Source organism: Athene cunicularia (assembly GCF_003259725.1).
Source record: "Athene cunicularia isolate RWA chromosome 7 unlocalized genomic scaffold, athCun1 chr7_part1, whole genome shotgun sequence".
Classification (NCBI taxonomy): Eukaryota; Metazoa; Chordata; class Aves; order Strigiformes; family Strigidae; genus Athene; species Athene cunicularia.
In genome coordinates, this window is record NW_020799107.1 from 7977008 (window position 1) to 7992672 (window position 15665).

The 15665-nt window shown below is 40.5% G+C and overlaps 1 protein-coding gene across 6 annotated transcripts in view; it reads right to left on the bottom strand.

The window, feature by feature from the left end:
• Window positions 1–698: 698 nt before the first annotated feature.
• IKZF2 (IKAROS family zinc finger 2) overlaps window positions 699–15665 on the bottom strand; it is a 115863-nt gene continuing 100896 nt past the window's right edge. For 5 of the 6 annotated variants that reach the window (XM_026852695.1, XM_026852693.1, XM_026852694.1 and 2 more), the window contains one exon: window positions 699–10998. In XM_026852695.1, coding sequence (XP_026708496.1) covers window positions 10274–10998 — 725 coding nt within the window. In that variant the 3' untranslated portion in view covers window positions 699–10273. The remainder of the gene's footprint in view (window positions 10999–15665) is intronic. The other variant, XR_003398800.1, reaches the window with a different exon arrangement.

The window sequence follows — 15665 nt, forward strand, 5'->3', positions numbered from 1 at the left end:
TCATGTCAGTGGTGAACACTTTTATTATGGGGAGAGGCTGGTTAATCTTTAACCAAGACTTTACAAGAGATTCTTAAAACAAACAACAAACAACTTATGAAGCTTCACGATCTCTTCCTTTTATTCTGAAGAGTGTGTTCTGTGAATGCCACCAGACTGATAGCTGCATTATGAAAGAAAGAACAAGTTAAGCGATATGAACTACCCAATAAATCCTTACTGGGAAGACCACCTTTGGATACAAGAGGGGAACTCAGCCAAAAACCCATGCTGAGGGAAGGGTTCAAAAGAATTGTTTATGCAGTCCGAGCATTTTCCAGAAAAAGTTGGACCTTGGGCCACTAACTCATTTCAAAAACATGGTAGACCAAGTGGCAGATGACCGATGCCACCATTTTACATAGTAGGACCTTAGGGTGAATACTTCTCTAGCTCAAGCTGAAGCTGATTATTGTATTAATATCATTAGCTTCAATGAATATTAAAAGTGGACCTGCGCCCAACTCACAAGTCTCATAACCCATACTCAAAACCCCAACTCACAATGCATTCAGTCTCTCTAGTTAATTAATAGGATTTGTTATCAGGTAGAAATGCAATTCCTTTGAGGTGCCAAACTACTGTGTTTCCTGCTGCAAGAAAGAGAAGTGTATGCATACACCAATGTTTCCAGAAAGCTTAAATGGAAAACCCTTTTGTGTCAGAAGTTTATTTTTATTGGTAAAATATTAAATAATATACAGAATTAAAAACTGCACTTACACTTCTGAGAAGAAATAATTCTTGGACAAATTATATGCTTGTTCCTGAGATTCCCTACATTTATTCCAGTAGCTGTGCACTCAAGACAGTACAAACCTTTATAATATAATCCTTTTCACAAAGTATTACAAAGTTTCTGCAGCTTCTTTTATTTATACACACATACAGACTCACACTCTCACATGGCTGTACAACACTCACACATGTACAGAGTACACACATACAGATGTGGAACCATATGTATGCATGTATACTAAGAAAGAAAATAATAATAACAAGTCCCATAGTTCAGTCTATAGCGGCAAAACTTTTTTAGCAGGGGGATACAGGTTTACATTAGGGGTTGCTCACATGCACCACTGTCATAGTGATAATTTCTGAACTCCTTTTATAAGAGCATGTTCCAATGACCACGTAAAGCAATGGGACAATTCCCAGTGTCTTCACTGGCTTTTGACATAAACTCTGATTTTATTTTCTTTTTTTAAAAAAATTTTTATATTTAAAAGATGCCTCAATTTGAGCTCAGAACATCTGTCACAAAACTAAAAAAAAAATGTAACCTGGGAGAAAAGTGGCCGTTTGCCAGATTACTCACCTGGCTTGTTTCAGGAAAACAGCACTGAAGTGGGCAGAGGGCAACTCCACATGAGGCAGAGAAGATGTCATGATAAATGGGTCAGACCTGATAGCCCAAAATTACGCTCACAAAATGGTGCGTGCTTTGCTATAATCCCACTGCTTCAGTGCGGTCCCTATTTGTGTGAAGACCTCAACAACCTACATGAGGTTACCAGAATTTGGCCCAAGGAGCATGAACCCATGGGCAACCGTGACAGTCACCCACCGAATGCAATTTTCTTCTTGAATGCAAATGCAAGAGTCTGGGAAATAATTTGGCAATCAATCAGAACAGGATACAGTCTCCTCACCTTTGTTATTATTAAAAAGAAACATCTTAAATACAAATTTAAAAGACAAAAGTGGCTACTGTGCATGCGCAGTAACTGCCTTTCAAAGAAATCTCAACGGGATTTTTTTTTTTATTACGTACCTAAATACATATTTACAGAACAGCGGCTTCAGTCTACTGGGGGAAAAAAAAAAGGCATTAAAAATACACTATATATAAATATGTATGATATGTAAAACAAGTCCCATCTAAACTTATATAAGACAAGGACAACTCTAAAGAAGCTTTTCTGGTCTCTCAGGTAGATAAAGGACATGAGTCCTGTAATTCTTACGCAGGCAAATCTCTCCCATTAGAGTAAATGGCAGTTTTGCCCTAGCTAAGAGATTAGGCCTAATCCAAAATCCATCATCAAAGTCAACAAGAGTCTCCACTGAGTGGGTTTCGGATCAGACCAAAAGATAATATTTTTTTGTTATTTTTAATAAACATCAATATTAAGTGCTTTTCTTAAAAAGAAAGCTGCAATTAGAAAAGAAAAGGAAGGAAGAGGCAAGAACAGGTATGTCCTTAATTCATACACTGGATGTGTTTCAATGTCAAATAAAAGCAGGAGTTAAGGTACCGGCTTTCGCCTTAACTTATACTTTCTCACTTTTTGTCAGTCACAATTCACATAGTTAGTTGAACCTTATCTTTGAACGTATTTAAGACAGAGCATTTTGTTTCACTGATTTGCGTGGACTGAGGAAAGAAAAAACCACTGTACATTAATAAGACGTCAGGGGAAGTATTGCACTTGAACAGAAAAATAACCCAAAAAAGGTGGTTTTGTTGATGATTTTTTTTTTTTAACCGATATAAGCAAATAATCCGTTTCTGCAATGAGCACGTTTAGAAAGCAGGATCCAAGAATGAAGCATAAGAAGCAAATTTGGGGTTGGTAACCCCCACCCTGGAATACAACAGTAGTAAAACTTTTTTTTAAAGCATTTTCTTCCAACAGGAAAAAAAATTATATGACTTTTTTACTTTACAATTTTAAATCTTTCTAAACATTTGCATTAAAAGTTTCCAGTTTCTCATAGAAAGATATACATTTTAGGAAAAAAAAATACAACCAAAAATTAAAACCAACTAAAAAGGAAGGCAAATATACAGTATTATAATTACATCACTGTGGAGTCATCTTGAAAGGTACCCTAGATCTTTAAAGTGTTACAAAGAGTACGTACCTTATTTTTTTTCCTCAAATCAACTATCTTTTTTTCTTTTTCCTGTTTTTAATATAAAACTACACTTGAGTACAAAAATATGTAAACAGACTGTACAGCCAATGAACAAAAAAAACCCAACAAAAAACCCCAAAAAACAAACCCCAGAACCCCTAGACAGCCCAAAGCTACAGGAGATAAGAGCAGGCCCAGACTTAAAGCTCAGAGAAGGAAAAGGGGGAGAGAGAAGGAGAAAACCACTGAAAGCCAGAGGAGACTGCTACATGGCAGAGGAAGTGAACATGTTCAAGCTCTGAGGACACTTGACAATTCGTCAAATAATTGATCACAGTTTCAGAATCTGAACGATTACAAAAATAACCAAAAAGTCCTTCCCTTGTTACAGTGTGTTCAGGAATGAACATCCATTTCCAGTAAGCAATGTCAAATCCCAGTAAGTGCATAGTAGGGGATTCAGTGACCTCTACCCTTCAAGAAGCTTTTCTTATTCGATGTCACTTGAGGTAAAACTAAATGGCCCAATTTACTGCAAACTGGCCTCGTTGTGCCAATAACGGAGTCATGCTCTCCACCATGCCTTGCGGGAGGTGTCTGTATTTTATCCGTGATTGATAATACAGACTAGAGGCTACCGGTATTCACGTACCGCTAAGTGCGAGGGATTAAGGCTACTACCCAAATGTAAGTGAATGTGTCTTCATCGCAGAGCCCTGCCACTCAGTGCTGATGACTGAGACCTAACCAGAGCTGCTGCGCTGCACCAATTAGCAAGTAAGGCCCTGATCTCACAAATAATGGTAATTATTAAGCACACAGTTAACTGCAGAGCTCCTGTGCACTTCCAGATCTAATCGAAGGGATGGCAGTAGGCTAATCATGTGCTCAAATGTTTTTTGGGTTGCAGTGCAGTCACCTAAATCAATACCTGCTGCAGGAAGGAAGCATCAGCCCAAGCTTTGGGTCAAGCTGCTACCTTTCTCCCATCATAGGAGTCTCTCTTAAGACATGATCTGATTAACTTCGTCATCATTCATTCTATTAAAATACTTCACATACTGCTAGCAAGCATGTAGCAGTATTTTTTTCCAACTCTAAATAATACTAGGTTTTCCTACAGCAATGTCATTGTTGAAATGGTCATTTCTGTCCATGGATTAATTAGGTCCCATGATTTTTAAGTGAAGGAAAAGTTTTTATAGAAGCAGAGAGCATGGGCAGTTACCCTCCCAAATGAGGATCCATACGAGCATACTGATAACCACCTTTCTGAAGGCTGGAAGCGAACAGGAATGCTTGTTTGCATGATCAACTGAAAAGCTACGTGACTTAAACAGACAGAAGTTTTATTGTTATCTTGGCCTGTTAAGCGTGCAGCATGACAAAACGTCAGCACACCACCTCCTCCTGACTGCCCTCTATTCACTTCAGAGCCTCAGTGGAAGAGGAGGACAGAAATCAGGCGCTTCCAAGCGCGGCTATAGGAGGCTAAATTAGAAACCAGTGATGTTCTCCTTGGCCCGCACTTCAGGACAACTCTTAATGGGATAATAAAGGGAAATATTTACTATGAAGCAAATTCTGTCTCTTTTCTACCTAATTCCTCCTCCCACATACTCTCTGTGACTGCCATGGGCCCAGATGCAAGCGGAGAGGTGCTGAGGAGCTGGCACCGGGCTGCCCCTGGGCTTAGAGTCTGAACAAAAGCATGTTGGCGTGGTCACCTCCCCCTGCCCACAGGCTTCACTCCACGTCTGTGCCAGCATGCTTAGGTGCTGCACCCGTCTGGGCAAGGTAAATAACTAGATCTGAAACTAGGTCACTAACCAGCCAGGAAAGTACCGAAACAAACGCTGTGCTTTTCACCAAAGTGTTCCCGCTAATAAATCCCCGTAACTTCTTCTACAGATGGGCTTCTCTCATCTCTACATTAATTATTAGGGTGGCAGCAGCACAACGGTCAAACTTGCAAACCATTTCCAAAGAACTTTTGTTCTTGCTGGATTTCTTTTTCCAGGTTGAATCAAGTGGCAGATACTTTAAAGTCTGCTCCCGTTCCTAAGAGGGAACTTAAAAGCACAGCAAAGTCCACTGTCAAGCATGCTTTACTTAAAGCTCTGGAGAGGGAGAAACAGGAGGTGGCTGCCCTGGCACGCCGTAGAGCACCGTGCAGCTGGGGGCTTCTGCAGCGAGTCTTGGTGCCGCTCTGGGGACGCTGTGTTCATTGGGACCAGCTCTGAGACCAGCTCTGGCTGGACAGCTGGAATGCACTTTGCTAGGGTAATTTTCAGCCTTTCCCACTCCTAAAAGCCAGCTGACTCCAGGAAATCTCAAAGCAAAGGACAACGATGGTCTTCTCTCCCCATCAAGCTGCTGAGGAGGGTGCAGAAGGGGAGAGGGATCTGCCTCACTACACCATAGGAAAAGAGATGTTCACTTTGGGTTGGTTTTTGTTGTGCATTCTGAAAGGGTATGCTAGGATATCATGAACGACATCACAAACTTCCAAAATGCATTTGAAAAAGGCACATATACAATAAAGCATATATCTAATTATATGATACCATATATATATAAATATACTTTCTCAAATCTCCAGCTGCTCTAGACCACAGGCCACTACTACCATCCATTTTTGTTTTCAAATGATACTAAGCAAAGCTAAGATGCAAATTTCTAAAGTCAAAGCCAATTTCATCACACTTTTCCTAAAATCCCACACTGAGTTTAGGTGACTCAGGTATCAGTGCAGCCTTCCTTCTCCCTCCTCATTACATTAATAATGCACAGCTAAGAGTCAAGGAAAGGAGTATTATGTAGCAAAGGAACTGTCTTACTGCGGCTCTTGTCCTTGGCTGAAATAAGCACCTTTCCCTAAATTATCACCAAAGTTTCTTTCTGGAAGAAGGAGTGTCTGTTGTCTGGCTTCTTTCAAATATGAAGAAGCTAGCTCTGGACCTAGACAACAATAATAATGTCCTATTAAAGGCCAGTTTTGAAACGTCTGGTTTAATTCCTGGCCTCCTCTTCTGCCTGACAGCCACAATTTAGGAATACCCTTGTAAACAGAAAGAAATTTGGAAACTCCTAAAATTGAGAATTTCTTCACCTTTTACTAAATATATTTTAGTTCCACATGGCTACTTTGTGAGCTCTGTCCTTACATGGTAGAAACCACCACCATTAAAGAAATCAGGCCAACTAACAAATTTAGATTCTTTCTCTGTAATACAGACCAATAGAGATTAATGCCTAGACACCTTTCACGTCATATCATAGATGGAAGCACTTTTTAAGGAGGATAAAATTGTTTTAATCCTATAAGTTACTGAGTAAAGAGCTGGCTTTACTGAAAAATGCTATATATTTTGATGTGCACTCCTAACTGATTGCAAAGAGAGGTGGCTGTAAAATTAATTGGCCATAACAGCAGATATAAAGATAATGCCCTTTGCTCCAAGAATATGGATCATACCAAGAGCAGAATAAGGAGTCACACTTCTATTTCAATTAATAGGCTTGTAATACTCTAAATTGAGTCAGATTTTTTGTGATTTTTGATGTAAAAAGAGGTGAAAAGGTTTACTGGCAGGGATGTGTGCAGAAATGGTGCTTTTTTTTCATGAAAATGGGGAATGCTCACAGGAAGCCAATTCTAAATTTGCAAATGCATGTTTTTAACTGGAAACCCGATTCCAAGAATTTCAAGAGTCCAATAAAAATCAGCCAGGTTTGATTTCCAACACTAAATACTTAGAACAAATGGATCTGCAGGCCAAGGATTATCTACTGAAATTCCTAGTACACTGTGAATGACTAATGAACTTGACAAAACTCAAGAGCTTTTCTTAGAAGTCTGCAGAGAACAAGCAAGCAAAAAAAATAATTTCTGAGGCCCCATATTGCGCATACTTCCGTATAGGGGCAAATTGCTTTATCTAAAACCCTCCAATAATTTTCAGTAGAAAGTGAATGGTAACATAAATGCTAGTCCAAAACTTGTTCAAAATTTGAATAAGAATTTAATCTTTCCCTAGCTCTAGGATGGAAAACTTCAGAGAATGTTCAGAAAAGGACATGGATAATAAAAAATAATGCAACTCCTCAGCTTCTTGCTCTCCAAAAAAATGCAGGTTTTGGAAGAAAACTAAACCAGGGTGTCTCACCACTGTCTCCCCAGTTTTCTGTGCCTGTGATACCAGGTCACGGCAGCGCTCACATTCAGATCTCGCATGCTACCACTGGAACAAGAAGTTGGGCTTAACTGAAGCCAGCTATAAAACCTCTGAGCCTCCTCATCTGATCTGTCAAGCATCTACAGAGTATACACTACAGGAGATATCAACGAATCACCAACGAATGAAAGTGCACGCTAATGAACTGCAGTTATAATTGCAGCCAACTCACTTGTGGATACACAAGAGATTCTCTGCCTTCCCCATATTATGGTGCTTTCCCAAACACAGGCAGAATTTTTTTAACACTTTTTCTTTAGTGCTAAGTATTCCAAGAAACTACAGCCCATGTTCTTTCCACTGACCACAGAGGGGAGAACGGAGTGTTGTCCCCCAGAGACTGAAAAGGGATTGCCAGCAACCCTTTTCTCAGGTTCAGGCACGTGTCTCTCTGGAAGCCCATGCAGCCTACTGACCTTTGGGCCCAGCACTTCTCCCTTTGCAGGTTGTTCTTGAAAGACCTTTCCTGCCTCAGCAGAAATCAAAACCACTTTTTTTTTCGGTGGCATGCTGTAAAAGCAACCCCCCTTTTCTGAATTTCCAAGCACATCCTGATGCAGAACATGGCTGGCCGCCTCCTAAGCCAACCTTCATAGCTGCAGAGAATCAGCCATATGGACTAAAAGTGATGCCCTCCAGCATCTCCTTGTTTTATTCCTGTACAGAGTCCTTTGACTGCTCCAAACATGAGAAAATGAGAATGGTCTGGAGGATGGCAGCAGTTCATTTGCCTGATTTTCCTCTACATTAGGATGAAGAAAGAAGGAGGGGGAGGAACCCAATGACATTAAGAACAATGTTGGGAATAGGTCTTTAAATCTGTCTCTCCAAAGCCTGCATATTCCCAGCCTTGATAGGTCTCACATTACACAAGATGACATTTCTCTCCATATTGTATTATAATTAATAGGCTACTGCAAGACTTTACCAGCTCCTACTTAATAGCATTTCAGTGCTGGGAAGCAGTCATCAGGTAATCTGGCCATGATCTACTGTATCCTTTCTAAACACAGGTTCTAGCTGCCAAGAACGTCACCATAAAAAGATTTCAATCAATACCACTCAGCTCCTTACTTTCAAATGCTCCAGGTCTAGGAAGAGAAGAAGAAAAAAACCAGTACCCTCAAAACGAACAGCAAACTGGCATATGCATCAAGTACGCAGATTGAAGTGAGCAGATGGGAATTCATTATGGCCTGATCTTGCTCTCTCTCTTTTATACTTTAGTAACTTTATACTTTGGAAAAGGTCTCACCAAGCGCATGGAGACCGTGTGCACGGAGGGGGTTAAACCCATGCAGATCTTTCCATTCTCAAGCTGCGCTCTTGTTGCCAAACAACAACATTTCAATTGTGATTGGTACAAACAGTTGGGTTTCAATGGCAATCTGTCATGTAGGTTTAAGCCCAGTTTTTACTGATGCAACCTGCAACTTGCTGGGTGGTTGCTGGCTTTGTTATTTATTGGGAGAGAAAGAAAGGAAACAAAACAGATTGGAGGTGTTTTTTTTTTTGTTTTTTTTTTTTTTTTTTTTTTTCTTGTCCACTCTGGAGTTCAAGGACTTGCTCTGGAGTTTGTTTCTCCATTTGTTTTCCCTACAGTGAAATTAATAAATCAGGAATAAAAAAGAAATCTGCAAATCCAAATCAAAGCACAGCACCTGCACCTCCTTGTATCACTTTCTGGAGAAGGAAGGAAGGTCATATGCGATCTGTTTGTTTGCAGGGCTTCTGTGCTCTCTAAGAGCAAGGGCTATCCAGCAAAACCTGCAAACACTTCCACCTCTAAATTAAAGCAGAATTGATGACTTAAAACCAAAAGGAAATCACTGGTTCAGCAAATTAGCAAATAAGATGTCAACAGGAAAAAAAAAGGTCAAGGCTCGTATCCTGATGTAGCTGAAGTAGTTGGAGTAGTTCCATTAAATTCAATGGAGCTAAGAGGATTAATGATGGCCAAGGATCTGGCTCCTAGCATTTTCCCAACTGCAAGTCTTAGTTTAGGCTGTTGCCAAGAGGTTAACACTGTGATAATAGAAGGAGAAAGTATTTATATAATTATATATCTATATATACCTATATTTAAAGAACACTTTGCTACTAGTACTTTTGTCATTTTAAAATCCATAATTTTAAAACAAAATTATTTCAGAAGAGCAGCAGAACCTCTTGAGTAAACTACAGACTCTCTCACCCACTCCTAGGCCACTTACCGTCCCAGAAGCAAGTTTAAATGTTATTTCTAAATGCTGTTTCTTAAAACATAGGGTGCAACTACAGAAGAAAGGCTCCCAAGGGTCTCTAAGAAGCCAATGAGTCAACACATAGGCATGGAGTAACAGCAAATCAACAATTCTAAAAAAGGTGCTTCATAAGTTAAGGAAAATAAAAATACAAAGCCTCAAACTTACCGCAGAAGGCCCTCAGACTTATGAAACTAAACTGCTGTAATGTGGTACAGTGTTAAGATATACATTTCTTTTTTTTGTTTTGTTTTGTTTTTTTTAACATTCTAGAGGGGCAATACACACTGAACCCAGAAAAACAGCTCACCCTAAAAAGTAATATCGACTTTGATTCGTGCTCCTAAATCCCTAACAGTTTTGCTTTAAAAATAATTGTTCATTCTGCAGAATAAAGTCATCCTGCCCCCCGCCCCCGCCACTGAAACCCCACACCGTATCTACACGTTTGACAAAGGCTCTCCTCCAAAATGTTTCTCCCTATTCATCTGAAATTGTACGAGTGGCATCTTGTTGGGACATTAAAGCACCTAGCAGGGTTGAGCAATATCCCAAAATAGGACATGATGTACAGCTGATCGAGACAGAAACAGACTGCCTTTCAATTCCCACAGGAAGCGAGGCGGGTCACTCACCAAAAAGTGACAGCAACAACAATCCCCTCTTTTATCCCTTCCCTTCCTTCTTTCCATTCTTAAGCTGGGCAGAGCAAATGAGGTTGGGTCCACAAAAAATAAGGTTAATAATAATTAAACAACAGCAACAACAACAACAGCAACAACAACAAAATAGGCGTCTCAATGTCTGAGGAAAAGTGGGATTGTAAGTGCAGTATTTCTTCATGTGCAGTTCTTCTACTTCATACGAGTCCCCTTTGGATGAGAAGGCCTAGTGGAATGTGTGCTCCCCTCGGACTATGTGCGATGAGAACTCATAGCGGTCCTGGCTTCGGTAGCCACAGATGTTGCACTCTAGCGGGTCCCGGTAGCCGTGGCAGCCCATGTGGATGGTGTACATGACATGGTCCAGGAAAAGGACGCGACAGTGCTCGCACTTGAAAGCCCTAATCTGCTCTCCTTCTCCGTTGATGACCTTGTAGATATCCTTTAAAGAGCCCTTAGAAGCTTTTGTGGCATCCAAAGCCTTGGCGTCCTCCTTCATGTAAGCCGGGCTTGGCTTTCTCTTGGGATTTAAGGCAGAGTTTCCTTGGTAGGACTGGCGGTCTTCGTGGCTGCTCTCTGAGTCAGTAGAATCCAGGCAGCTATTGCTGGGGGAGCCCTCTCTATCCTGGGTTCGACTCTTTGGTCTGATGAGGGAGATCGGGCCATCCATGTTGTTCTCGTGACCGTCAGCTGTTTCCCTGCTAATGGGCCTTTCTATCCTGTTAGGATGATAGACCTGAGCGTAAGCTGAGCTGATGACCGGGGACACCTCTGCAATTGTGCTTGGTGTGTGCTGCATCAGGGGGTGAAGCGCCTCAGCTCCAAGGTAGGTGATTGCATTGTTGATGGCTTGGTCCATCATGTGAGACTGCATCAGCTCGGCCTCCTTCTCATAGGTTAGGTTCATATCAAAGGGAATATCTGGATAGCCAAATCTCATGAGCTTTTCACCTAAGGGACAAGAGCAAATCAGTGAGAAAAATTAATGTAATCACTCCAAGGTTTCACTGTAAAAGGGGTAGGGAGGGACAGAAAATGCCTGACCTGGGATGAAATTCATTCCAGAGTCCAAAGTTAGCTTCCTTCTACTTGTTTACTGACCTATAAAGTTTCTGTCCTGAGATGGGTAGAAGCTGGCTGATTCATCAATATGTGAATCCAATTACACATCCTTGTAACCTTTTTAAATCAATGGCACTACAAATATGCAAAATCAGAACCACATGCTGGTAGATTATGCTAGTCACAGGTTATGTTACGTATCGCAGCTCTCCTTTGAAGTTAACAAATTTACCACTACTTACATCAGGGCTCAGCTCAGCAACACTGCTTTTCCAGTGATGGCTTTACAGTATCAGTACAAGGGAAGTTCCTATAACAACTCTTTTTAAATAGAAGGGGTTGTATGTGTAACTATGTATAAGATACAAGACATACATGCTCACACACAAGTATTAGGTAGTTGTTGACAGATAATTTTAAAGCTGATTTTAGAAAGTCTTGATAAATAATTTTGGTTGGTTTTCAGTGTCTTTGTTACTTTTTACTCTCTGGGTACATAAAACCAGACTTTTCTTCAGTAGTGTAAGCTAATAAATTCAAGGAGTCACTACATACAACTGGTTTGGCTATCCAAGAATTAAAGAACTCAAGAATCTTCTATCACCTTTTGCCAAAACTGCTTGGAACAAAATGTGTATAAACCACCATAAGAAAGAAACAGAACTGTAATCCCAAATCTCTTCCAAATAGCATTAGTACATTTCAACATAGCTATCACTCAGCATTTTATTTTTGACTGTAACAATTCATTCCACTTAGTGTGGCTTATCTTAAAGTGATGCATAAAGAGAAATGATTTTACATTACCCACGGAACAATCAGGTTATCCTTGGAGATGATGCATCACTCTTGGTTGGGAACTTAGCCCTGATTAGCAAGGTAATTAAATGCAAGTCTAAAGCAAATCATGTGAATATTCCTACTCTCTTCAGCAGTACTGCTCACATGCTTCTGATTAGACACCACGTTCATGTACCTCACTACCTTTCCCTACAGCTGGCTGTGTTACAGCTTACCAAAAGGAGCATAATGTAAAAAACTGTTCCTTTGTTACACATTAGACATCTGGAGAAAAATAGGGAAGGAAGTAGTAAATGGTGCTACAGCAATGGCCTCTGTAATCTAAGGTGACCTAAATATGATTCTTGCCATAAAATATCCTCTTTTCAGTGTTTCTGCCAAGGGCTGGCAGTCCCGCTGTCTGTGATGGCTGTCCTGCTGCTGATAGGATGGACAACTCTTTAATGGGAGGTGACTCCTGCCTCACTTGAAATTGAGCAGCTCCTTCCCAGGTGGGGCTAAAGTGGGACTGAAGGACAGCTCCAAAAGACACATGATGTCTTTGACACGGTGGAAAGAAAGAAATGAAAATGGAAAAGGCCATTGGTCTCTGTCACCTGCTCTGGCCCGTATTGTTCCTGTGTTTGAATAAAGAACTGGATCTAGTAAGAGTCTGATCCAGCCATCAAACACGCTGTCAGTCCACTGTAGGCTATATAGATCAAGAAATAATACCTATCCTTTACGGACTACTTGAATGAACGATGCAAACTTTAGTTTGATTCCTTTTATCTTCCACATTTAGTTACTCCACCACAGACAGCAGAGTAGAGAAAACTGTAAATTGCCAGTAACCTGAATTATTCATTCTTTTAATTATGAACCGGTTCCAAAGATGTCAGAGCCTTAGAAATGAAGCATGACATAAAAAAGTAAAATAAATGATAACATGGGGAGGAGGGCATAAACCACAGAACTCAGAAGAAACATTTAACAAACCAGTCTGACGTGGTTCTCAATTTTAATTCCTCTTTAGCCAAATCTGTACTTAAAACTAATCAGATTCATAATTTTGAATTTTCGTGCAAAATAATGCTCAAATTCTACTTATTCTTGCCATACATTAGTGAAGTAGAAGAAGAAACATTCTTCACTGTGGTCATCTTATCGAATGACATTCAAAACCACCCTCAAAACAGGTATTTGAAGCTAGATCAAAGCACACAGACACAGTTGTCCTGTGATGCCTGTAGTTCATCTTACCAAGTATCTAAAGTAACTGCAATGCCAGACACTTAGGAGAAAGCTGCAAGGAATCTTGAAGAAAGCAGAATCTACCACCGGGTAAATTTCTTCCTTAACCCCATTAACTACAAGTTGACTAATTCTGAAGCCAGTTGATCTTTACCTATTCTGAGATGCCTGTGTATTTTTAATTCTTACTGTAACAACCGTGGTCTTATCGTAAGCCACACAAAAGTCTTCTTTTGTATCCTGTCTGTTCTTAACGCCAGTGACACTCTGTGAGAGTAAGCACCACATTCAAACTGAAAAATACATGAATCCGCTTCACGTGATCAGCTTGAAGATGGTTGCTTTCAATTTCACTACTGTCTGCTTCTCCCTTCATTGAAGGAGAGGCAAAAAGAACTACTCGGATTCCTGCGCATCAGAAATTACACTTTCTGCCTCCACTGTTTCAACAGGTTTGGTAAGGCTAGTACAGATAGCAGATATATAACCAAGTCTCTCACTCAGAAATTAACTCTATTTGCTGTATGCTGCTTCTTTTCCTCATGAACTTTCAGCCAGAGTAGAGACTGTGGTCCATAACCAAGGTCCCTTGGAGATTGCTGATCAGAAGAGCAGTAAAGCATTGATAGATATAGCATGCAAAGATTTTAGCTTATGCTTACATGACCTTCTCATAAACACCATTAAGTTGTTTTGGACAGGTGCCACGCTTGCAGTATGCACAGGAAAATTTCCTGCAAGCAAGAGAACCATTACAAGTTTTTCCTGATAGAGTTGAACAATATTTCATTGGGGAGAAAATGGGAAGAAAAGTAACATCATGGTGAAAAATGAAAAGTGGCAAAGCGGAGACTGCTGTTTTTCAATTCAAACACTGTGATGCCATGAAAGATCAGAAAAGGCAGAAATAAAAGATACAGTAAATATGAAAGAGGATGCTTTTTCCCTGCAGATGGATCTGGATAAAAAGCTGCACGTCACATGAAACCCTGAATTCCTAGCCCCAGGAAAATGGAATACCAAAATGATCTGTTACACCTATAGAAGAAACAACAGCTGGAGTTTCTCTAACAACAAAGTAGCATGCCCCACTGAAGAGAATAATAATCTGCTACAGCGTATCTCAGGCAAGGATTTCCAATCAGTAAATTTGCTTTTGAAGACAGTAACAACATATGGTCAATTCCACTTGAGTGGACAAGTAAAATAGCCTTCCTCGTCTAAAAAAAACCCATAATCTATGGATTCCAAAAATTGATTCAATTTATACCATCCAAAAAGTGGGTTGCCTCAGATACGAGGTACACTTATGATCAGTAAACTATACTGCTTTGAGAGCAGGCATGGGTACAGCAGATTTTAAGGGAAGGGAGCAAGGTCTCCAAGCCCGCTCAGATAAACTCTCTAGCCCCTGTGCAGATAATACCTCTGAGAGGTATTGCAAACAGAATTCTGTTCAAGTCAGTGGACAACCTGGGGGGGAAAAAGAGCTAGAGGTTTGAATTGCCCTTCTTTCTTCTGAGGCTGTAATATTTCTGACACTAGGGAAACCTGCTATGATGGGGTCACGTTTACAATCTCATAAAGCTCTATTTGGCTTGTCAGTGCTCCCATATCCACCCTCTTCAACCCCAGCTGTTGTCACAGCAGTAAATTAAATCAGAGTATAAATCCTCCAAGTTCTTATCAGCTATACAGCAACTCATTTCAGACCACTCTTAAAGACAATTTAAGAACTAAGCTTTTGTCTCAGAAGGACTAATAACAACGAGGTTGGAAATACTGATGCCTCCCGGTGTTCATCCTGTGGGCTGGATTGTTCCTGACCTAACCACAGTTTAGCACTGATATCTGGGAATGGTCAGATGACTGAGATCAGCCAGGTCAGTGTGTCAGTGCCCTCCAGGTGAGCTGCTGCATGCTGCTAGCTCCCTACTATTCAAAACCACGTGGGTTAGCTTAAAAACCCCTTCAGTGGTGATTTAACATATCCATCTGAATCTGCATTTAGCTGAGGGGCAATGACTTTCCTAAATGGCTGTGTTAATTGCTTACAGTCTTCTGATCCTCTCTCCTAATTGTCCTCTGTGTAGGCAGAATGAGTATGTGACATCCTTAAATTCTGTACGACTGTCCGTCCAGGGACTGTGTGGAAAACATGTATTACATGACTTCGGAGTCGGGCAGCATACACTTACCCCAAGTAATTCTCTGTCCCAACTCCACTCTTAAGTTCAGCATTGCCTCAGTAGCAGTAAAAAGAAGATTTAAGCCACAGCTCAAATCCATACTGTCTCCCGTTAGAAGCTGAACAATTTTAAGATGTCAAGACACAAAGCAAAATATAAATTCTGGGCCCAGGATTCTAAGTTTGGTAACCAAAAGTAATCAAGTTCTGTTTTATATTCATATGTTAATAAGTTCATTGTGTGCAGAACGCTGCACTTGAAGCAAGCACTTCTTCCAACAGAAGTGATGTGATTTTACCTCCTCATGCTGGTATTATCAGACCAGTTGTTGCC